Consider the following 25,533-nt stretch of genomic DNA (forward strand, 5'->3'; position numbering starts at 1 on the left):
TACAATTACATTTTACAATGTCTTTTAACTTTCTAGACATAAAAATGCTAGCTTTTAAAAAAGAGTTCCTATACAAATACATGAAAAGAGACCCCCCTCCCCACAGCCCCCCACCCCCCACCCCTGCCACGGAGCAAAACCATCGGCCGCGGCGTGAAGCAGCACAGTGAATCCCAGGCTAACCTGTGCCAGTCCTGGTGGGGACGGAGAGAAAGCCAAATCACCCCCGGGGTTTTGCTTGCCCTGACTGCACCGAGTTTGTATCCCCACTGTTTTATAAGCAATGAAAAAAGCACATCGGCTGGCCATGGTTGTCGGGATTCACTGTACGGGTGTCATGGCTCACGGGACGCGGTTGTTACACGTCTCACACGCTGCTGGTCATCGGTGTGGGCTCCTGGAGCAGGAGGTGTCCTTGGAAATGGTTCTAGCCTAAAACTCTGCAAGTCCCCTCACTCAGGCGGCCTCAAAAACGAAGCAAAGCTAATGCCATTTTCAGCCTCTCACTCTACAAACTTGCCACCAGAGGCAGAGACCACACATGAAGAATTTCAGCCCCCTGACAGTACTTGCTGACCTCAGCCACCCTTTGCAGACTCCTGAGGAGCAACTCACAGATCCCCACAAGTCCTTAGACCACAGACCGAAAATTGCTGCTCTAGACCCCACAAGAGTTGCCAGGTAGGAGCTATGTGAAGTTAACGACATCGGGCCAGATGGGTACAAAAGCCTCTAGATCTCAGGCAGTTCCCTGAACCGTCAAATCCCAAAGGAACTGCCCAAGGGAAGGACTTGTGAGTTTGGCCATTCTGCAAGCAGTGAAAAGAAAGAGGAAAAATAACTAAACTTGATTTTCTTGTTTTGCTCTACAAAGAAGAATATGTGGCTTTCTTTATAAAAGCTACAATTCTGCTTCTAATACCCGAGTTTAAGAAAAACTCTTAGTCTAAAATTTTGGTTTGCAAAGAAGGTCATTGCAATCATTGTGTTAAAAATCACTTGCTACTAGAAATAAGCTCTACAGAAGGAAAAGGAACTAGGTGTGCAGTTTGTCTCCTTAAAGCAGTTTCTGTTTAAAAACAAAATAAAAATCTGTACAGAGAGACTGAAGACTATAGTACATATCTTCCTCAAAGCAAGCAGCTCTTTTACATTCACATCAGGATGGCTCTGAGGAAGCTCGAGGGAAAGAATACATTCCTGATGGCTCCTAGTTTGTCAGCACAGGAAGATGACCTCAAACTTCTATGTCAAAAGTTTGGGGGGTTTTGCTTTTGGAAGAAATCAAAACTAAAAATAGGGCAAAGAACCTGACCTAAACAATGTAAAACTGCACCATCTTCTTCCAAATTTAATTCCACTGGCATAGAACTGCTAAGGTTCCTGCAATTCTGATGGCTTGGACTGTCAGAGACTGCCTGGCTTCCATTTCTGGAGGAGACAGTTGCTGTCCATAATCTGTATTTTATTCACAGAAAGCTATTATGTCCTTTTTTCTTTGTAAAAATAGATTACACAGGCATTCAGTTTGAAAACAATGAGCTGCAAGGAGGATAAACAAATTATTTTTACCTAGTCCAGCTGAACAGCTAATATCGATTGGGGAAAATCAGTTTTCCAAAACAGATTTTATCTGTAAAGGATGCAAATTTTCCTAGATGTTTTAAAATTAAACAGTTGGAACTGTTAATCTAGAACCCTACAGTTGCAAAACTTCTTTCCTACTGCTGAGAAGTACTTGTAAAGATGGAATACAATTTTTCCTAACTTTAAAAGAACAGAAAAGCACTCAAACATCTCTCCCCCTCTCACACAGACACTCAATGGCATTTGATCTCCCTTACTGTTCATTCTAAGCCCAAACCACAAAATACAATAAAGAAAATTATGCTGAAATGGCAGAAACATGGACACCTTGAGCTAATGAGAAAAGCTTCTCCTGCATTTCCAACAACTGTGGAGGAGGAAGAGAAATCACTTCTAATCATCCAGAGTGGGCATTACATCATAGAATGGGATGGAATTAAGCCAAGAGAAATAAATGTAAGACATTCTCAGGGATGAGAACGAAGAGGCTGTGAACAGTTTGTCTATAAAAGGGTGGAGAATTAATTCAGATAGATTATTAGAATACACTTAGGGAAGGTCTACCGCACTGTCCAGAAAGACGTTGTCCCATATGGCAGAGACAGTCAAAGCCTTCAAGTGCAGCTCTGAAGTGTCCTAAGTAGCGGTGATGGAAGGGAGTTTGCGCTGCCTGTTAGAGCAGTCACTGGTAAAGCCAGGCTATTTAGACTTAGTTCATATCTTACCACATGCATTTTGCCATCTCTAACTTCTGCGGGTCTAGGAATATAGCTTGAAGAACACTAACAAGTAGCAAATCTGCTAGAAATGATGGGAAGTGATTTCCTTGTTTTTTACGTGGTTATCACTAGAAGATGAACAGAATCCAACTCACAGCTGATCTTTAGGCACTGCTAAGTCACCCGTGCAGCAGACAGAAGGCACCTCCTTTCACCTCCCAACCCTCCACTGTGAAATTCATGTAATATCTGTTGATCTGGTAAGGCCATTTCAATTGGACACCATATCAGTAGTGTCAACTAAGTAGGAATTGAGGACATTCACTAATTGTTCGATGATTAATTGCCGATTTTCCTTATTTCTGGGGTGAAATGATCTGAAATGAAAATCTGGCTACTCTAATGCTGCACAAAAAGCTGAGGCTAGCCAGGTTCCCAACACGTGACCACTGGCTAATTACATATTTTAACACTCAAGTAAAAAAAAGTAGTTTTTAACAGAAATTAATATTTAAGTGTTTTAATAAATGCAAAGACAGTAACAAAAAATACTCATTTACTTCTATTGGTCTTAATATGTCCTTATAGCATCTGCAACCAAAGCATTGCTGCATCTGTGCTAGTTCCCAAAAATCTGAAAGTGAACCTGATGACTTAAATGTGTAACTTTCTTCTGTAATGCCTCTGGGACTTTCTTTAAGCTGCTCTCTCCAGTTAGATGAAGAAAAAAAATATTTTGGAAGGAAAGAATTTGCCATCTGATACTTTACACAGAGCTTCTCTTTAAAGTTCTATCTCTGAGGCTTTGCTATATGAAAAAGAACCTAGTACCTCCGAGAAGGAGGGACATAGAAAGTAGAAGGGCATTTGAAATATAGAAAAATCTGCTACAGAGAAAGATCTCCACAGGTGCAGTAGATTAAGTTGCTAACACTGAAAAGCAACAGGGCTTGCCACTTGCACTATGGTAAATTTGGAGTAGTTCCACTAAAGCCAATGGAATTACAATGGCAGAAATCTGACCTAACAGATCATCACTGAGTCTGTAAACGCTCCTTTTTTAATTTACGTAAAACATGAATGCAATATATTATTTACTATCCACTGTACAAATTATTGAAAAAGTATACTTAAGTGTCAAAGTGTGGCAAATCTTTCAATGAAACTAAAAATGTGAAATGCGACATTAATCACCGGAGTCATTTTTTTTAATAAAGAAATAACACAATTTGAGAAGTAAAAAAAAAGAATGTTACCACACTGAAAATGGAAATCTTTCCAGCTTATGAATGTGAAATACTATTCTGAGTTCTTATACTGCGTGTAAAGAGAAATCTCCCTTGTTCACAGCTCAAATTTATAAAAGTTTCTCAGAACACCTCTATTCTAAAACCATTAAGCGATGCTCACAACGAAGTCCCTGGTTCTGATGATTACAAGGCCATTATGCTCACCTTACTGCCTTCAAGCTAGACATTTAACCAACAGCTGTGAGAGTAGGTACTTCTGTTTAAGAGACTTTAAAAATACTGAAATGAAATATCAAAGGTAGTGCACCTAAGTTCTTGTTTTTTCTCCAGATGTTACCAGATCCAGTATTTAAAAAATAAAGGGGGAAACTTTCAAAGAACAAGTGTTACGGGTTTTTTATAATTTAGAACAAATTATAAATTAACCTGTCCATACTTTTGAGACATAATATACAAGAGCAAACAGCTGAGTGTTCTTTTATTACTCAGGTACTACAACTTTTTCCCAAAAAAATGTCTTTTAAAAATTTTTGCTACTGTATCCCAGCTCAGATCCTGGTACAGCCTTTCAGATGAGGTATTCTACCATCTCTCCGTCTGGGAGGTCCTGCCCCATGGTCTGAACAGGGGCTTTTCTTTCAAGAGTGCTGGAGTGGAAGAGTGGCCCATCTACATGATGAGGAAAAACAAGAGACAGACAATCAAAGCTGTAACTTCAATGAGGTTCGAAAAACGACGTTAACATTTTAAAAGTCATCTTCTATCATTGGCCAAAGACAGCTAACAACTCCTTATTTCATTTAAAAAAAATTCAATTCTTCATGTATGTAGCCAGACAAATAAAGGTATTTTATCAAATTCCCTCTGGGTATCTCCCACTGATACACAATGGCATATAAATCTGGAGTGACCGCATTTAAACCAATGTAGTCAGTGTAGACTTTCACCACAAAACCTGTTCCCCTGTCTCCCTCGATACCCACTAAATAGCATAGCACAGGCAAGATGCACAGCAGACCAGCCAAATTCACTCTTCCATAAAGAACTACACAATTGTAACGTGTCTGGAAGTAGAAGAGGCAAGGTTGTGTAATCTGCATTGATTTGGCAGAGTGGGCTGGAAAATGAGCAGCCCTTGCCAGCTCGGTGCTCTGTGGGAAGCAAATTCAGCTTCTGTGACAGTCACTGTCAACTGGATCTACTTGTGCCAACGCTGAAGTCGGTCCTGCGACTGGGACAGTACAATAATGAGACAGCTTTATCATGATAGTCACCTTTCCTTCTTCTTCCTCCCCCTTATCTGAGTCCACTTTGCTTTGAATACCCACTAAAATGCAACGGCCAGTTTCTACAGCCCATTTTCATACGCTGTTTAGTATGCTACTACAGCGTACTACAACTACTACAGTAGTTGCATGCTACTCGCAATTTACTTCAGAGTAGACACTAGCTCGGAGACTATCCTGGGATTTGCATATACCTCCTCCAATTCTTAAATCTCGCTATACCTCTCTACCCAGTGTGTCCATGCTTATGCTACCACTCTTCAAGCTTTTTTTCCTTCAGAGCATTTGAGACCCCTCAGAACGTTGTCAAGCTTGCCTCTGAAACCCATCTGTCCTCACAAAAACTAACCCCAGTTTTCCTGAATGGAAAAAGGGACAGCGGGGCCCGCCCCACAGAGCGGAACTGATGGCGAGCCAGTGGCAGGGGCCCCTCTGGGAGAGCAGCTGAGCTTTGTTACCTGTTTTGTCTGCACTGTAGGCCAGGTTGGTACTGGGGAGTCGTCCTGGTGTGGGAGCTGCAGTGGAAGGTGCAGCTTTGCTTTGTTCGTTCCCTCGGTCAGTCTGGGTGCTGCAGTCTCTGCTGCCTGTTTTCGAGTGGGCTGACAGCAACGGTGTGGAAGGAAGGACAGGAGAGGGGGTGGAGGGAATGGATTCGGAGCGATATTCTGTTCCCAGCAGAACACCTTTGTGGAAAGAGGGAAGGAAATTTCACAATCCCAGTTAGTTAGAAAACTAACTGGTGTTAGTCTGCACCCCTCTGTAGTACTTGCTCTAGGATCTGGAAAGCTCTCCATGCTTCAGCAGACAGCACTGATTTACCTTTCTATCGCACCTTTCACCACTGGGTGCTGAAGTACCTGAAGAATAGCAGTATCTTCATGTTGCTGCACGCAAAGATACGCAAGTGGGCACTAACACCTTACTTCCCCATCTCTAAGCAGTGGCCCATCTATGGCAGGGTAAATCTGCACACCCTGAAATCAGCTGCAACAGATTCTCATTTACATTTCAGGGTCTTTTAGTCTCATAGGGAGGGCCTTTGGGCCTAACATCCCCCCAGAAAAAAAGAAAAAATCATCTAAGATTTGCATTGTTACAATTCATTTTCTCTGAATAATGGTGTTGAGCCCTTCCAGACAGGAGTCATGTCAGTGCAGGCACAACACTACAGGATAGCAATCCTGATTAGTATCTCTGCTCCTATTCAAGGAGGCTTTACACCTTCAGACAGCTGTAACAACCCAGCCGAAAGCAAGTGCTTGGGAACTCTGAAAACTGTATCTCAAATATCCCTAAACTCAGGTACCAAATTGGGAATAAAGGCTTATATATTTTAATGAGGGAGCCTGGACACCAGAAGTCACTATTTCCCAAAAGTGATTAAAACAAGCAGTTGTTCCAAATGTGTCCCATCTTCTTGCAGTCACCTTTACTGCACGCTAGGCCAGCTGATCTGTCTGTCCAACACACCTTCTTCCTTCTGCTGCTCCTGCCTCCCCTTTAAGCAGTGGCTTGCATATCTGAATTGCCACTGTTATTTAAAAATTACCTAGGCTGCCTTTCCAGCTCTTGTCCTCCCTCTTCTCCTCCAGGATGGGAGTGCTGCTCAGCGTTGACGAGTGGGACAGCAAGCCCGAGCCAGCATTCGAAATGGACATCAGCGACTTGGCGGGTCTCATCGAGGAGAGCTGGTCTGTCTTACCAGGCTCCTTCCGGGATCGCTGCTGCAGGACTTTGATCATGGCATCCTTCTCAATGATCTGAGCGTGCAGAGTCTTAATCCTTTTTGAGAAGTACAAAGAAGAACAATGTACTTGTACTCCTGTCTCCTTGGACTGAGGCCTCAGTGCCCCCATGGCTGTGACTAGGACTCCCTTAGGCATTTGGGGAGGCAGAGACGATGCCAGTGAGCTTATTGCCCTGAATACTGGCCGCTCACTGGCCCACCAGAGCAGATCATGCATGAGACTTACTGTATATATGCATGACAGAATGGCACTGAGATACCCACCCACCTTTGGCTACTGGAAGCTGCTCTAAACAGCCATGGAAGGGGCTTTGAGACAAAGCTGAGAGTTACGAGGAGGACATGAGACCAACAGAAAGAAGGGGATTAACACGCTCTGGGGAGTCTGCACTGGACCTAAACCCAGGGAAAACAGTTCTGTGAGACTGTTAAGAGGTGGCTGGAGCCTGGGGATTGATGAATATGCCCTGAAGAGAGAAGATGAACAAGCTAGATGCAAAAAAACTAAGACCAGACTTTTTTGCATTAGCCCTCAGTATCAAGACAGGTTTTGGATTGCTATGTAGATACTTCCTTGGCCAAATAAGCGTCTGGCATCCTACATCATTGCTATTGGTGAAGACACAAGAATTTCTGGTTCTGAGGCGTCTACCCAGACAATTAATTTAAAATCCCTCTCCTAAAGAAGCCAGATAGGACCAAACGGCATTTTACCTTCCCTCCATGTCGAGACATCTCCTGTTGGCAAGCAGGATCTCTTCCTCCTCCTTCTGAATGCGAGCTTCCAGCGAGGTGTCATAGCTAGGGTTAGGCGAGTGGCTGATCACTGTCGTGTCCCTGAGAATAAGTAGTAGAGCAGATGAAGGACCAGCTAAGTTTGCTGGTTTCCTCCTAGCAGCACAAAATTATTGCTCAAAAGTAACAAACAAGAATATCCACTTTTTTTGAGTTTAGGTTGGCTCAGCGTCTTCCAAAAATCCAATTGCCTGTCCTAATGGAAGAAGGATTACAAAAATATGCAAGTCATTACAACAATAGTCAATCTACTGTCCATCCCAGGCCAGTCTATAATCTAACTGATTCACCGTACTATTGTAAACTGATCGATGAGGCAAATCCAAGGACATGGGGTGGGGGAAGGATGGTATAGAACACTCGGCACTTTTCTTCAATTGAAACAGAGCAAACTTTGCTTCAGATATAAAGCTTTTTCCCTTCCCCTTCCAAGTGTATCATGCAGGGAATCTGGGTATCAAAGGGAACTAGGCATGGAAGTTTCTTAAGCAATCCTAAGCAGCTTGGTCCCAAAAACTTGGGAGTGGGCTGAAAACAGTTTTAGACTGATTCCATACAGTGCCTGATGTTAACACTGCGACAGTTGTTCAGTCCACTAACCAAAACATAATAAGTATTTCATTCTACTTGTTGCTGTTCAGTCAGAACAAAATCACTGTGCTACGCTCTGTATCTCTGTATGACTCATAACATTAAGAGCATGTTACTGACATAGCTATGCATTAACATAACTAGAAAAAATCAAACACACAAAAAAATTTGGCGTTACCAAGAGCTCCAATTCATTGTAATAAGAAATCTGTTCTCTCAGACCCAGCAGGTCTAAGAACTGTCTGGTAAATGTGCCTTTAACTCTGCAAAAATTCAGCTCAGGAAGAGCAAAGCACCAATGTGAAGGGCATAAGAAGGTCATTCATCAAAGAAACTTAACCTGACCCAGATTCCTGCCTGTGCTGTAAAGCATCCTTCCTGCAACCTCAGCCTCCTAAGGGATGCTATTTTCCACTAGCAAAGAAAAGGGAAAGAAATTTGTGCACAGTGTAGATGAGGTTGCGACTGAAATTAGTGGAACCCCTCGCAGCCTATCTTTTTGAAGGAGATACTATAGGTGCCGACTGCATACAAACTTGCAGAAGTATTGACGCTAATGGAATACTCTCTTTTAGGGGAGAAGCAGCTAGAAGGAAATGGAAAAATAGAGGTTGGCTCTTTCCTGACTGGAAGGCATTCTTGTTCATTTAACAAAACCTGAACAGGCCTAACACATCCCCTGTCATTCCATGATAAACAATAGACCAGACCCCTACTTATCAGCACACACTGAAAATATAACATGGTCTTTAAGGACAAGCAGTAGCAAGAGCCTTTAGAGAATCTCTGGGGAGGCGGAAAACAGTGCACAAGAAGCATCAATACCCTAAAATAACAGCCTGCTTCTGGAGCAAGATAAGATAAGTCTTTAAACGCTAACACAGCAGATCTGCAACTTTACCCCTGTAATTCTAGTATGATCTTATGAGCTAGGAAGCCAGTTGCGATAACATCCCTATTTTAATCTGGTTCATGAAACAATCTAAAATAAAATCTGCTGTCAAGAACCAGAAACTAGTGAGCAATGAAATTATATGTAAGCAATACCTAACGCTAAAGAGTTGCACTCCAGTCACAGCTCTTGTTTACCAACTAGCTGAAGCACTTGGGCCTATTTACAGCCATAGTGTTTCTGTACAGTTGTCTTGGAATGTGAGCTTCTTACCAAATTTCAGACACCGTTCCCTTCCCACCCCATAAGCAGTGCTCTCCATACACAGCAGACTGTTTTAAGCAGAATTTCCTAGTAGATGTTTCTGGTTAGTAACCATGCTGAGGACAATACCGCAAAGTAATTTGCAAAAACATTCTGGAGAACAAGTAAGCCATTCAGGGTGAATGATGTGAATCACCAAGCTTACCCCATCTCACATGACTTCAGCGAGGACTGATTCCTGTTTAAAAAAATAAAAAACCAAAACACTCCTTGTACATCTATTTTTGAATCAACAGCTTCTAGGAATGGCTCAGAACAAACCTAGTCTGGAAAATGGCTCCTGCATGTGGCGGAATCTTCCCCTGGAAAAATGTTTCTAATTGCTGGCAATTGCACAGCTCCCAGGAAAAGGAGCCAAGCTCCACTTGCACGCAGAGGTCCGAGAGGCCGTTCAGACCACAAGGAGAGGTATCATGGGAGGGTGGTATGACAACTTTCCTTGGTGGGAAATATGACATTCAACTGGAAAAACAAAATAACCCCTGTACTATGAAAAGTCTCATTTACCTCTGAGCAGCCACAGTTGCAGCTGCATCCAAAGCAAACTGTCTCATCACACTCTCCTCCAGGTATTTCTGCTCCCACTTGGTCATGTCAGCTTCCAGAGCAAGAATCCTTTCTTCCTTCTCGCGCAGGAGCTCCATAAGCGCCGTGGCATTGTACTCCGAGACGTTGGCAGCCTGAGATGTACCCTGCCGCTGATTTCCAAAACCGAAAAAAAAAAAAAGTCGTCTCAGGATGCATCTGTAAGACTCAGGGCTGGTTTGTATGCTTTTTGTCTGAAGGACAGAGGCTGGTCCAGAGCAGCACTGGCTTGACGCAAGAACCCCCCCAGAGTGAAATGCAAGCGGCCTATACCATGTCGGGCAGACTAGGTGATGGTAATGGTCTCCTTTAGAGCTCAGTCTGAAACATCTGCAGGGGCAGTTCAGCCTCACTCTGTCAAAACCAGGAAACAAGCTCATATAATGCAAGAAAGGCTCCTTCTGTCTTCCAAATGTTGCAGCTCAAAAGTCATAAAACATCAAGCACTGCTCCCAAGAACGACAGCTTAACCCACAGCACCCATGTTAGAGTGCTTCCTGGTGCCATTCCAGAGCTGGTCGATACTAACAAGCAAATACCTGAGATGGAAAATACTCCTCCTAAGGCCTTTTTCCATGTGCAAAGCCCCACATGTGCGTCCGAGAGCTAGATCACACTATTCAGGTCTGATGTCTACAGCCCATCCATAATGCCCAAAGTGACACAGACTTACTTTCAACACTGTTCCAGCAAAACATTAACTAGTATACAAGAGTTATCACACCTTTCAAAAAAATACATCCAAAATATTTTTAAAGGATTTGGTTATTAAATCAGGATGATCAGTGTATACCTGTGGATTAAGTAGCTGGAGATTAAAAAAAATTCAGTTCTAAAGCAAGATTTGGAAGACAGGCAGTGTTCCCTTTCAAAACAAGAAAGAGTGGAAATTTGCTGAGCTAATAGTTCAATAGATAAAATGCACAGTTTTATACGGAAGTCTCATCTGAGATTGGCAGGATATTTGACTTAAAAATAACAAAAAAATAGTTTAAAAGAAAAGAAATTGGGCAGACAAGCTATTTTGTGTTCATCTTAGAATTCGTAGCCATGAGAAGAAAGCTATTTTTTTGTGTTGACTCAGGCTTAATGTCAAAAATTGTGGGGTTCAGAAGGTAACACAGAAAAGTTTATCGAATTACTGTAACTCCTACTAAAACCAATACAAAAATACAAGTAAGATTTAAATATCTGTTCCTATGCAGAGGTGGAAGTTGGGGAATAAACATAACCTGAAACTGAATGCAATTTAGAACAAAAGTCTGCATCTTATTTCCAGTAAAATTTACAAACCTGACAGTTCATCTATGTTTGACATAGGTTGAAATAAAACTAAAACTTCACATCCAATTCATAACACCACTGCACAATCTACTTCTCATTCATTCTTTTCACTGAAAAAGACTCATGTTACAATCGTAAGAATATACTCTGCGTGAAGCTTCCATTCATTTCCATCAACTGCATTTATAGAATTTGTTTTGCTGTTTTGGTTTTGTTTGTTTTTTTTAAATGCTAAAGCTTTTTGAAGGGCCCCTTTTCAGGCCAGTTGTTAATGAATTTTACATAAAATCTCAAACTGTGAACAATATTTTTAAAATAATTTAAAAGTAAATATAACCAGGTTAATCAAAGACAGAACACCATCTAGCTATGTGGCTATGTCTGAATCTTGTCACGTGATGGATCCCCTATTGCTCTCTTATGTAAATTTTCTGGTTGGAATGGAAGAATTAAATCAAGTAAAAACAATACAACGGCCAGCAAATCCATTATTCTAGCTCCCAAAAGAAAAATTTGTTAATTTTACAAGATGGAAAAAACGACTGCCCTTCTTTTATGTGTGGTGTAGGGTATAGTGTACAATCCTACAAGAAACCTAGTATGGCACAGGGAAACAGCGGCTACCTGCTGCATCCGGAGAGATTCCAGTTCTCTCTCGAGCCGGGTCCGCAGCCTATGTTCCAGCTGTTCCCGTTTCTCACACGCTGCCTGCAGCTGAACCAAGGCCTGCTGCATCTTCTCCACCTTCTCAACATAGACCTGCTTCTTTTTGAGCTGAAACAAAGGAAGAAAATGCAACGTAAGTTAAACAATAAGAAGTGAGTGAACCTCTGGCTTTGTACACATTGCAGAGCACAGAAACACCAACGGGAAGAACGTGTCCAGATGACTGCTGTCAGTCTGCCTTAGACTCCTACTCTGGACTCGACACTCAGGATGTTACAGGTCTTTCCCACCTCTGCGTTCCTGCGAGGTATAGTTGTTCTTTTTGTCCTCAGCGACCCCACGGTAATGATGGGGAAACTGAGGTAATTATTTGTTGCAAATGATTGAGAGCAGCGATGGGCTAGAAAGGGCATCCAGGTTCATAACAGAGAGTGTTTAAGTGACTTGACATGTTACCAAGGTAACCGTAGCAAAGACAGCATTTAGAGCTGGTCCACAAGTTGGGAACGCTTTTCAGTGGAATACAAAAATTGCTGGCAGTGTTTTTATGAGATTAAGCAGAAACTGAATCAAAACTTGCAGGATCCTATTCCAGTCCCATAACAATAAAATGATTAATAGGATCAAAGCATACACTAGACAGGGCCTGTGCTCTCTCCACACCGCAGCCAGGTTTCTTCTAGCAGTCTGGATGTTCAACTTGGTCATCTTGGCCCGATGTGACCTGAGAGGTCCTGCTCCGTTCCTTGCCCCTGCCCTTCCGCCCTCCTCCATTGTTCATCCTGCAAACCAAGCTGCTATCCTGCCTCACGATAAGCAATGAAAACTACCATGCTGAGATCCCCAATAACTGTCTTAGGAAGGTTAATCCACAGTTCAGGCAGAATAAAACCAAACTAAAATATGAATTAAAAAAAAAAGAATAAAACACACCCAGGGCCCAGCTCTATTCTAATATATAGAATATTGCACACCTATGGACATAACTTTCTGTTAAGGAAAAGACTAACAATCACAATTAGCTGGCCTTCTGCGGCAAATCTAGGGCATTGCTTTTTTAGCTATGATTGTCATAAATCCTGAAATACAAAAATAGCAGGAAGAAGGCAACTTTTCCCAATAGTCAGAGCCAAAATCTAGAGAAGCACCACAATGCAAAACACAGACTCCCTTATGCGAGTTCAAAGAGCTACTCTACAGCTTCATGGAAGAAAAGTCCACCGAGGGATATCAGAGACAAAAGACACCACTTTTGGCTCAGGAAGTCCTTCTTGGAAGCGGAAAGTATTCTGGGAAAGTATCGCTGTTTGTTGGCCCCATTCTGATAGTGTTCCCTAGGAATTTGCTGTAAAAGTTTCGGCAGAGACAGGATACTAGGCTTGCTGGGCTTTGATCTGAACAACATGAGCCGTTCTTACACCGCACCTTCCTTCCGAAAAGGTCTTATCATGCGTTTCTTCAAAATCTTGCCTTTTCACACTCCTGTTCCTTGAGGCAATCCAGAGACTGCAATGTGAATAGCAGAGAGAGAAAATCTCCAAACACTATTAATCCCAGACATGGTATCCTTTTCTTCTCTTCATAAAGTCAGCAGGCATCTAATCTCACAGCATGAATGTTGCTGCCCTAGAGGACTTTCCCCAAACAAGTATTTTATAATAAAAGTTACAATAAATAGTGAGTAATCCAGCCAAAGGCCTTCCCACCAGTGCATGTACAGTAGAAAGGTATTCTTTGATTGCTCAAGATTTCAAGCTTGTTTGGAATGGGAGGGACACGAACATTTTAATACAACTTAATATTCCACTGCTGCTCTGCAGAAAATCACTAAAAAGGTTATATTTAATAGATCTTTTTATTCCAGATCATAGTGCTTAATAACACTGATTTAAGCTTTCTCAGACTCCAGTAAAGTGTATATTAATGCACTAATTTTACACTTAGATTAACAGCAGCTCATAGTAGTTACGTAACTAGCCAAAAATGATAAACTATGAGTCAGCAGCAGAACCTAGAAATGGAGAGCACCCAGTATCTTGGGTTTGCGTATGAGCTTACTGACCTGGGCAACAGTAAGGAACAACCTAATAAACTCACTAACGTGAAATATCATGCATCAAGCTGAACAATAATCTTTTGAAAATCAGCTCTTCTCCCCCACTCTTCTATATAAAAAATTAAGGAAGGAAGGACAGACATTTGGTCTCTTCTTACCTACCACAAAGCATTTAAATTTCTGAAAAGTTTTTTAACACACAGGTAAAATTCTCCTTGCAAAAGGCAGCTGCTGACAACATTTTACTAGTTTCATAATTAATAAACCTGAGTATGCATATGTGTGGATTAACGTTTTGGCCTGCATTCAAAGAATGCCAAGAGCCCAGCCAAAAAAGAATTAGGACACAGAAATTCCACTGAAACGTTCACTTTGAAAGTGCTCCCATCAGCCGAACCTGCAGGTGAAACGTTGCAACACAAGCTGTTGCCCAACTTACCAGCACTGCCTGCACATGCCTAACTCATGCACCAGACCTAAAGTACAGGCAGGGCTTGTTCAGTGGCTTTTCATAAAGACAACTTTTTTTTCCCTCTTCACAAAATACACTTCATCTTCCAGCATCACGAAGAATTAGGAATGTTAGAAAATTTGGGGGTTGTGTGTGTATTTTTTTTAATGGCTTAAAACCAGAATTAATTCAGGAATCCCTCAAATAATTTTCAGTTTTTTTGGAACACAGATGTTCAGTAAGCTTTAAAGGCATGTATGTGCTCCAGACAACTCAGCTTTCCTAATGTGTCTTTTGACACAATTATCCTTTATATACGAGAGTGTTTCATTTCATGCACTCGCTGCACTCAGTCAACCCACTGCATATTCTGGCAGTGTCATTCATTTCCAGCTCTGCCATCTCTGCTGCTGCGAGTCTTTGTGAGGAACAATTTACCTTTCTGTGAACCAGGATTCTCCAGGAGTGGTAGTAGTGAAGTCTAATTTTTTTTTTTTTTTAAATCTTTCTGACTTGGATCTGTCCTCTCAATGTAAAGAGGACCAGGAATAATTCTTCCAAGCACAGAGGGATTTCATTACCATATATTGAGAGTATAATCATGTTTTGCTAAGACAGGAATTGGAAACAGAGTTTCCTGAGTATTGCCAGGGTGCTGCAGACATAAGTGAGATGGGAGGAAGAAAAAAAGGCAGCATGCTGAGGCTTGTTCTTGGTCATTTGCCATGGATTCCCCACCTTCTCTCTTCCAGCAAAGAACCAAAACTGGCTGCTCAGTGCCAAGGGCCACAGTAACATTTACCATGGGGGAAATGGCATCAAAGGACACTGGAATTCTCTCCTCTGCAACAGGCCTTGCAGTGAACACGTGCTCTAGATAAGAGTTCTTTCCTGAAGCTTTACAAGGGTGCAGTCACTCCCTTTGGTATATAATTTTAAATAAATTTGACAAGATAGTAATTTTCCTTTTGATGGTACTGCATTTAACTAAGAAGCAAGCTCATGCTCACATAATGTATTGTAACTGTTTTGCCTTGAAGGGTGCTCTGAAAAGGCAGAGCATTTTACTCATAATAATATCTTTATTATAACACCTCTTTAAGACGGTAAGATCTCAAATAACCTCAGTGCACGTCTGGAAGCACAGCAGAGCGCTTCAGCATGACTCTACCCCTTCCCAGCGTTTCCTACAACACACGGCACAACTTTAATCGTGTGCATATCTTCTCCAGGTCAATCCCTGACTGCTTTGGAAAACGTCCTAACCAAGTATCAACGGTCAGGCTTTAACTTTATCAATCAACAAGATTTTCTAATTAAACCATTGTAAACAAGAGCAGTCACTCTCCAGTTCACATCCACCATGATGTTTACATAAATCCTGCAACAGGACTGAGGACAAGAAAAATAAAGAAGGCAAGGACTGGCTTGGGAGTCTGCAGAAATCTAGTACACAAAAGTGTGAATTGATGCAGGGAATACCCCTGAAAGATTCCCTGGCCTCCCAATCAAGTATTTCTGTCATCATTTTATTTCCTCTATCCCTTGTCAAGATTGCTTTCTGCAGTTGAGAGCCAACTGGGAGAAGCAGGATACAGTTGGGATTCAGAGGCTTCATTGCTCACAAGAGCCTGGCTGACCTGAAGAGCAATGTGATTCCAAGTTAGAAAGATTTACTGCCTGAACATGTCTGCACACCGATATCCCCGAACTGCAGGGCTTCCAGCAATGGAAAATGAATCAACCACTCTAAACATACAGGGATGAAATGATTAAACAAATTCACTAAATCTAGAAAACTGAAACTAGTCCTCAGAATCTTTTCGCAGGAGAAAAGACTTCCTAAGACAACGTAATGCCTGGCAACAGGCAACCTGCAGGCTTCTCTGCTACAGAGAGCATTTGCAAGGTCAAGGCCAATCAATGGCCAAGGACAAAGCGTTCCTGTCAGAAATAGGGACATTTGATTATTACCACAACTACCCAGCAGAAAAGGGATTAACATTCTAAAAGCCAAACAAATCCCGTTCCTTCATTTGATTTAGGCTTCGACTAACCATGCAATCTCTTTCCAGGAATCCCAGGTCCTTGCAGACGAAAGGCTCTGAAGAGGGCGCGGAGGTTTCATGCACACAGCACAGGCAGCAGGGGCATACAGGAATGAGGAATTTTCACTGTCAAGTCACTAGAATCAAGGGAGGTAGAGGCCATAACATCCTCCGGACTGGAGCCGCCTCTGCAGGACAAACGCAGTCCTGGACATAGCAGGTGAGGGGAAAGGAAGGATCTTCTTTTGTAAAGAGAATCATCGGTTCCAGATGCGTTACTCAGCAAAGAGTAACTCTTCTGGGGAAGAAGAGAAGACTTCCTGCATAGCTAGCAATGATTCAGAAACTCTCCCAGGCATTTTGACAAACCCAGCCATTACCCTCTTCATCTTGGACAGCTCCTATTTCAGCAAATTGGTAACACTCGTCAGCATCTGCCTGTCTCCCACCCACTATTTCTGATGTCTTCAAAGTCCTTTGTTTAATATATTCAGGGTGTTTTCATTACATTCTGGGTTTATCCTAAAGCTGAATCCATTCAGATGCAGCTGAAAATGTGTTTCCCCACAAGAATTTGCCTGCTATGGCAGAAATGTAGTAAAAAAAAAAGACAGCAAGCATGTTTAAACCACCTCTCCCTCTTGCAGTTGGAATATATTCCTCTAGGATGCCTTTGAACCTTCAGTTTGTTTGAATTCAGGCCCAATAAGGCGCCACTGGCCTCAGCAAGAACTCATGCTGAAGCAATTTGGTAACACTATCCTCTTGCTAGGGAATAGTGTTTGTTGCATGGCAATGTCATAATGTTGTCTCTCCGTTTGTTTGTGTTAAAATGTTATAACTCTCAAAGCCACCTCTGGAAAATTACTAACAGGCAGAATATGAGAGGTAGCGACACGGCAATAAAAAGCCAGTTTTGCGTTGTTACGAGAATGCAGGTCATTAAAGACACACACACATACTAGTTACAGGGAAGAGAGGGAGTTTTCTCTCCTCTCCACTCCACCCATCCATGAATGATAAGCCATCCAAAAAGTGTCCCCTTTAAAAGCATCTCTGTCCTGAAAGGAGTAGTTATGTAGCTCTGAGAGTCTAAGCTGTGGAGACTAGGAATATCTTTTTATAGACCCAGAGGAGTGACTGGAAAAAAACAGACAAGCCTTCAAGCACACAAACTCTCCTTTGGGTCTCTTCCCTACAAACCAGAGTTCTGTCCTGAAAGGATCTCAGACACAGCATATAAAGTACAATAGATGTCATTTGGAAATGAACAGTCCTACATTTCCCCACAGACAGAACCCTCAGTGTTATCAGAAATAGCGCGCTATTTCTCTCCACAATAGTTGAGTGGGAAATGAATACAATATCGTAGCTCTGATATCTGGTTTATGTTGAATTCTGATGGCTGAAAGATCTTATAGCTTCTAAATACAAGCCACTTTTAGAAAAGATATTTCATTCAAACTTCTTCCCTTCCCCCAGGCCCCAATTTGCACCCATTAGAGAGGATGTCTGGCTCCTCCTTCCATTGCAAGGTGTGTGCATGAGGACGGGAAAGAGTAGATATTTATATCTTCTTAGTGGTAGTCACTCTTTTTCAAAGCTGTCTCCTTAAGGCACTCATTAAAACAGTGGCTTGTAAAGTGGTGGAGCAAAGGACTACAAGTTACACTACTATAAAAAAACCCACAAACTTTTTTCAAGTTGAAGTGTGCTCTGCCATGGTATGAATTAACCAGGGTAAGCAGAAATGACCACATTCAATAAAAGTTCTGGAAATTCCTTTTTTTTTTAAAAAGTGTAAAAACAGTAGCAATTGTACCCTCTACATCCAGCAGTTTTGGTTAGATGAAGTATTTGGCATCAAACTCCCTCCTGCAATACTATAAGCCTGGTAAGGACTCACAATAAGCCAGCATTTACCCAGAGTCTCAGGCTGGTCAGGATGGCCCTTTCTGTAAACCCAGCAATTCTGATTTTGGCCCAGAGCAAAGCAAAGTTTAATCATCTGCTCTGTTTGCTAAAGGCTCTCAAGGTGTACGCTACCAGATGTTGTGAAAGCATGGTAATGCGTCTGTTTTAAAAACTCACACATACAGGCCATTTGTGACCATGTACCAGCTACCCACCTGCTGCACACTGCAGCCATTCAAATGTTTACATCAAAATTGAGACCATCGTGGCAATCTGTGCTCCAAAATGAGAATTTTTCATTGCTTTAGCTGCAAATATTATAACTAACGATTTCTGACTGTGATATATGTTTTTAAGCCAATATGCATTTTATCCCAAATGTGTTCAATTTATCTCAAATTTATTGCATGTAATGAAAATAATCTGAAGTTTAAAAAACAGACTAATACTTCACTAGAAACAATTTTAATAAACTGCTGACATGCATAACTGTGGAACATCTACTAAAGGGAAGAATGAAAATGGAGAAGAGAAAATAGGGGTTAATTACTGGGTATCTTTATGTATAGTAGAGAAGCAGTAAAGTTTAAATGTTACATATAAAACATATATATACTTAGCAAGTCTGTTCATAGACATATTTAAGTTTGTTTTAAGTACTCATGATCACTCACCCTTTTTAGCACTTCGCAGAAATAAACTCCACACTATCAAAAACTTTAATGGCAGCTTGTTCTAAATTTGAAGAGTCATTTCACCCCTGCTAACAGACCAGGGAAAGTATTCTGCAAATGTCTACTTTTGCTTCCAACTGCTTCACACTATACTTCGGTATCTCCAAGATCATTCCTTTCTCCATCACGTTTAGCATCCCTTTATCTCTTCCTTCCCTCTAACTTGGATGCTAAAATGCCATATATATAAAAGCTTTCAAAGCTCCATAGGTGCAGACAAGTATCTACGTTTTACAGATGGGTGGTTTTGCCCAAACCGGCAATTCAGGCAAAGGATTTTAAAATTAATATGGAAGTTCCAATTCCAATGCAACATTTAAATTCAGCTATAGTGATATATGGCTTATAGCTGTCATTAGAACGAAAATATTCTTTTTATAAAGGATCTGGTGAATATAAAGCAGGGTAACTCTGCTTAATAGGAAATCAAAACGGAAGGGGGAAAAAAAAAAGGCTGAAAACTTACATTACAGGATGCAACAACTGAAATATGCACACTCCCCTCAGGCCCTGAGCCAGAGTGGCTGCCAAACCTTAGCGTAAGAAACTCCACCCTCTTCTGCAGGACTCGTTTGGGAATTCCTGACAATTACAGGGACTAGTATCTCAGATCAAGCTGGCAGGAATAAAAGAAATAATTGACAAATTGTTCATATATCTTGGTCACTGAATGTCACTAACTCAGGCTGACATTTACAGTCCCTTCTAAATGGTGCCCTGAGCACTTAACAGTTTGCTTGGCTGTCTTTCGGAAAGTTACCAAACAGCTCGGGGATTTAAGAAGTTCCCACAATTTAATACTAATGTGGCAACAAATGTTTTATAATCCTAAGTATTTAATTAAAAAGTGATTTGGGAAACCTGCAAAAGTGACTCTCTACCCCTTCTGTTTCCCCTTACTCCCCCTCACCTCTAGGAAAAAGCAGAGTTAATTCCTGCTCCCTCACTGAGACGCTTCCATATTTATCTACAACAGGAAGGGTGGCACTTCCTGCGCACCCTGGGATTCGAGCAAAGGTTGGATGCAAATGACCACAAGCCCTCATGCAATCGAGACCAGGGCATTTCACTCTTTATCAGCATATGTGTGGTTTTCAAGCTATCATGCAATCTAGCCCAGAGTTACTTACCTATTTACTATTCTACCTAGGCAGAAATACTTTGCCACAGCACTGAACCCAATTCTTCTAGTAAAACGAGAGAGGCCTTTTGAAAAGAAAACATACAATTATTATTATGTCTAAAGGCTTCAACTTTACTGTGAGGGAGCCAATATTAGTGCCTACCCAGAGGTTCAACCTAGCCAAGTGCTGTGTGTGCTGGCTGATCACAGCACCTCTATACACGTTGACTCCAAGCATGTGAATAGTTCCAGGGAAGCCACAAGGGTGTCCTGTGTACTTAAAGTTAGTCACACATCAGACTTCTAGTGTAATAAGGTGCTGAAATCTGAATGAAAGTCAAAGAGCTCCCATACATTGCAGGATCAAATGACAGAATAGTTTTAGAGCCAAAGAGAATCAAGTCATGTTTAAATTACCCTATAACCTAATGATCCCTCTCCCCCTGAGCAACAAAGGTGCAAGCAAGCCTTGCCAGGAGATGCTGCAATTTTAGTGAAATCAATGGACTTGTCAACTATGCGCAAGGCTGAATGCGGCCAGTGATACTTGAGCATTCCTCTGACTCTGTTCTTCCTTTTTTATTATTATAATTTGTACAGCACAGAACCTGGTTCCCCAGTGATGGGCCGCAGCCCGGCGATGCTATGTGCTCTACAAATGAAAGCTCCCTTTCCTCAAAGCTCACAGCCCGAGTCTGGGACCGGAGACAACAGGCGGAAACACACACGTAGGGCAGGCCAAGTAGACAGTCTCTGGGTTAGCATGAACTGTGGCCTAGCCCCTGCCAACCGTGTTGTGAGCATCACAGCAAGGGACGCTTCAAAGTGGCCTTGCCAGTGTTTGTAGTGAAGGTGAGGACAGTCTGGAAGAAAGCACAGAAGTGCTTGTTTGGGGCGGGGAGGTAGGGGTGGTTGGAAATTGAGAAGGACAAAGGTAGAAGACGTCCTCTCAGCAACAAGGGGAGAAGAGAAACAGGGTTAGGTAAACCATGAGGGGCCTGGAAAGCAAAGAGGAACTGCTTGAATTTGATGTGGTGGAGAAAAGAAAGTGAGGTGGAGCACTGGGGAGAAAGGCTAATAAGGCATGATGGCAGGTAACCCCGCAACAACATCCCGAATGAGCAGAGCAGATCCAGGAGGGGACAGATTGAGGGAGGGCTTCCATGAAGCTGAAGAGATTAAAAGAAAGGTACTGCACGGGGCAAAACTTAAGGACAGCAGGGAAAGAAACAAAGGAAGGTTCAGGGGAAGGGCTTCTGAGGCAAATACAGAGCTTAGAGAAGAGCAGGCTAAAATCAAGAGGCTGCTACATCTGTACCTGGAGAGGAGGAAGGCAGGCAAGATAAGATAGGAGGATGTTCACTTTGTATTTGATCATTCCTCCTCTCTTGGCACAACGGGATCCTGAACAGAGAGAGGAGTAGAAGGAGACAAGGTAATGTCTCTGAAGACAGCAAGATGCAGGTGGATATGGGCACTGTGCTCAACTGAGGGTGATGGTGAGTGTTAGGCAGGAAGACGGCAGAATTGAAGGAGGAGAGAACAAATCTGCAGTGGCGGAAGTGTGCTTGGTCATGAGATTTCCTCCAGAGACTCTCTACGGAGGAAGAGTAGGAGTAAAGGAAGCAGAGGCTGGGATTGGGAAATGGAACCTTTGAGAGGAAAGGAGTAGGCGGGAGGAAAGAGGACGGACACTATGACGCAGAAGGGCAGCGAGGTGAGAGCCATGTGTGAGTGGCAGGGACAAGGCTACAAAAGAAACTGCTGTGAAAGCTGCCCAGCTAAGCAGCTCAAATACATTATCCCCTCTTGGGAGGAAAGGGAGAGAAAACAACCAAGGTCATGCCCAGCTTATTACGAATGCTGGGCACATACAGTGATCTGCACTGCGCACCACGATACCCTGGTGTAAGTGGAACACCTGGCAAGGGGTCAAGCTGCATTCATTTGATATTAGTTAGAAGTCCATCCAGATCTGAATTTCTGCCAAGTTCAGGAGGTTGCCAGGGCTGGGATTTCAGTTCCAGCCCACTTTTATCAGTTGAAACAAAAAGAAAACAAAACATGGCTGCTTAGACGAAAGCACTTCCAAGGAAATACAGATTTGTGGCTTATCTGTGCACAGTTCAGTGGTTTAGCTAACCAACACAAAGCTAAGCCGACATAAATAGCTTTGAAGCAAGCAGATTTCCTTATAATTTGCACAAGACAAACTCATTCCCACAGTCACTTTTACTGGAACCCAAGCTCCCCTAATTTCTCTCTCCCAGCATCCTTACCTCCTCCTCCAGTTTCACCACCTTGGCCTGAGCATTGTTCAAGGCCTGGTCTCGGATCTCAATGTGTCTTCGTTGGTCCTCGTTGGTGGAGCGTGCAGCAGCCAGTTCTATTTCCAGTTTCTCTTTTTCCCGCTGTGTTTCCTTGTCTACCAAAACAAAGTGAGAGTTATCAATGGACAGCACTTGTCTCTACTCAGCTTTCAGGAATCTTTCACTCCAGAGGTGAAGGAAAGATTGTACTGGAACTTCTCACAAGAGAGAGAATGCAAATCTAGTGCTAAGGGTTCGGGGGGGAGGGAGAAATACATGGCTTTCAAGGAAGAGAAGGACTTGTAACCCTGAAAAACAAGCATGGTACTTTCAAGTAACAATGTGCCACAATGCTAGCAAGAAGGAATAGAACGTGCATCACTCAGTACAGTTAGGTAATTTGCTCTGATTATGCAGATGGTTAGTGAAACTTGGCACCTCTTTACCTCTGAGCTTTCAGCGGTGGAAAACAAACTGGGTAATTTTAATATCCCAAGCTGGGGAGAGGAGATGGCAGACCTCTGTGCCTGAAAAACTTGTGCTCCTTTTTTTCACACTGACCCCACAAATAGGAAGGCTGTTCTGCCTGGGGCAGCTGTCCTCCTTCTCAAAATAACACCCAGTTGTCCCACTTTTCTGGCAGTATCATCAGAAGAGTCAAAAAAGTGAGCAATAATTACTCCTCAATCTTCCTCTATGCCCTTAAAAACGACCCCCTGGGCCAGAACTGAGGCGCATGTATCTGCTCTGTCACTGCTCAAAGCAGACCTGCAGTTCAAGAAAGCCTTTTGCCCAGCGCTGAAAGTTCACGTCTGATGCTTTAAAGCCACCCCAAGCACAGCAGCTGGTCCTTTTCTGCTGCTCTTCAGAAAGAGCTGGACCTGGTGGGAGCAGCTACACTGTGTGTTTCAGTAACAGGGCAACTGCCTTCATAAAAAAATAAATAGGATAAAGTAATTGGAGACTGGAGGAATTATCACACAGGGGTGTAAAGCAAAGCCACAACACAGAGCTGATGTCCTCTGTATATGTTGTCATTCCCAGCTCAAGCCAACCAGCTACAATGATAACATTAACACACTTGCTGGATACATAACCACAGAATACTCCCTGGAGTGATCTACACCCAGCACTGATGACACCAGAGAAACTGCATTCCAGAAACCAATATCCCACGACAAAGGAATGAGGACAAGGAGTGGAAGGCTTGAAAAACAGGAACTAGATCCTGGGTGTTAGTACAGACTGCATATGGAGTACACAGGCCCGTTTGTGCAAGCATGTGCATAACTATATTTACAGGACCACAATTATTCCCTTTCTTCTGCCAGCAGAGAGCCAGGAGCAAAGCTTTAGCAACACGGAGTAGCTGAAGATTCCCTTCTGCTAGGGAATCAATGCAGCCCACACACAGGTTGCAAAACAAACCTGTCCACCAACAGCACCCAGAACTCTGCAGAGCAAACCCTGACTGCAACTCAGAGCTAGCCTGTGACATATGACACAAGGACAAAGGCTAATGTCACCACTTGCCTATTGTTCTCCCCATCTCTCCCATCCCGGTATTTCTCCTCCACCCAGGAAATGAGTTGCTGACAGTGTCAGCATGCTAAAATGGATTGCAGAAAATGGGCAGAGAGGAGATAGGGTGGCATTATGCCAGCAGGTATCAATCAGTGCCAGCAGTCTGTTTGTTAATCTGTAAGTGCTTGCAGCGAGGCTTTGGGAGGTTTTGTTCCAGACTTTTCCCCAAATGAGTACTGCTTCACTTGACAAGTGCCCACAGCACCCCTAGAAATGCTGGGACCAACGAAACTTAGCGCTATGGCTTCCATGTTCATCCAAAAGGAGAAATTGAACGTAAGGCCTCAGAGCTTTGACTTTCCCATCTCTCTGGGTAAACCTATGAACCTCAAGTCCACCCAACCAGTCTGAACGCAAGACTAAACTCACAGACTTTCCACTACCACCAGGAGTTTTGAATTCACACCCCGACAGCCATCTGCTTGCAATGTAAGCCGCAAGGAATAAGCTAAAGACAACACAAGAGAGGGATACCAGCATTTGTCAGAGTAGAAGCAGTGTGTGTTACATCACAGAAAATCTCTATTTTGCAATTTTATTGCATTACCTTTTTATACAACAATTGGAGAAAAGTGAGCATTGTCAGAAGGGTGGAGTACACTATGGGATGAGAGAAAGTTGGCTTGCCGCCGTCGGCCTCAAGACATTTCAGTACAAAGGAAAAGCAGCACTTCACATCTGTCATTTTGGTTTGCCTTGTGATAAATCCATTGCTGTGGACAGAATTCATGACCCTTACCCAGTCCAGCGTACTGCAGGCACTGTTCATCCCCTTTATTTTTGCTAAACTGGATAGGGCAGTGGCAAACTGAAGAGGAAAGAGATAGGACACTTACCAGGTTCCAGTCCCACTGGCCTTAATTCATGCCAGAACTCTTGTCAACCTGGAAAGGTTTAATTCCAAAGCTTTCAGGGGACAAAATAGGTGGACAAATTATCCTGTACTTTATGGGGTAAACACTAATTTTACTGTTTAACTGCAAACTACATTTGCTCCAAAATCTCTAATAAATGCCATCAGATGGACTTTACATACTGACAGGAAAGGAATTCTTGAATCCCTCCTCCTTTCTCCACTGCCAGTTTTGAACTATCACTGCCCTGATTTCTGTCCTGGTAGAAAACCTACAGATCCAAACTACGCTAACCTGCTGCACTGTTATCCTTCCCAGGATGACCGCAGCATTTCTACTCATAATGACTGCGTAACTCACTTTGTGCAAAGAGTTGAGAGATGGTTTTCCGATTGTCTTCAGACCCCTCAAATTCCTTCTCCGCAAGCTGCTTGTTGGCTGTCTCCATACGTTCTGCAAAATTTTTCAACAAAAGGAACACTAAATAATTAAAAACTTCCAAGCATTAAGTCACGTCTGCTCAGGACATTTCTAATGCAAGCTAGGGGAACAGATCTCCTAATTCTACACACCCAAAAGTAAAAAGCCTATCAGAAGCTGGCACTCACTTTTGAAATGTTTCTAATTATGTCCTTGAGAAAATATTCTCAATGGGACAAAACAGGTTAAATAAAGTTCCAAAGAAATTATTTGAACAATTATAACACATAAGAAGTTTATTTTTTCAATTTTTA

General features: G+C 42.5%; 1 protein-coding gene across 6 annotated transcripts in view; it reads right to left on the minus strand.

Annotated features, from left to right (window-relative positions):
* Positions 1 to 2,810: 2,810 nt before the first annotated feature.
* Positions 2,811 to 25,533, minus strand: part of AMOT (angiomotin) — a 61,938-nt gene continuing 39,215 nt past the window's right edge. For all 6 annotated transcript variants that reach the window (XM_075162457.1, XM_075162452.1, XM_075162456.1 and 3 more), the window contains 8 exons: positions 25,160 to 25,252; positions 22,332 to 22,477; positions 11,685 to 11,834; positions 9,699 to 9,889; positions 7,304 to 7,426; positions 6,392 to 6,624; positions 5,301 to 5,525; positions 2,811 to 4,225 (listed from right to left, as the gene is read on the minus strand). In XM_075162457.1, coding sequence (XP_075018558.1) covers positions 4,125 to 4,225; positions 5,301 to 5,525; positions 6,392 to 6,624; positions 7,304 to 7,426; positions 9,699 to 9,889; positions 11,685 to 11,834; positions 22,332 to 22,477; positions 25,160 to 25,252 — 1,262 coding nt within the window. In that variant the 3' untranslated portion in view covers positions 2,811 to 4,124. The remainder of the gene's footprint in view (positions 4,226 to 5,300; positions 5,526 to 6,391; positions 6,625 to 7,303; positions 7,427 to 9,698; positions 9,890 to 11,684; positions 11,835 to 22,331; positions 22,478 to 25,159; positions 25,253 to 25,533) is intronic.

The sequence above is a fragment of the Calonectris borealis genome, chromosome 13, assembly GCF_964195595.1.
Source record: "Calonectris borealis chromosome 13, bCalBor7.hap1.2, whole genome shotgun sequence".
NCBI lineage: Eukaryota > Metazoa > Chordata > Aves > Procellariiformes > Procellariidae > Calonectris > Calonectris borealis.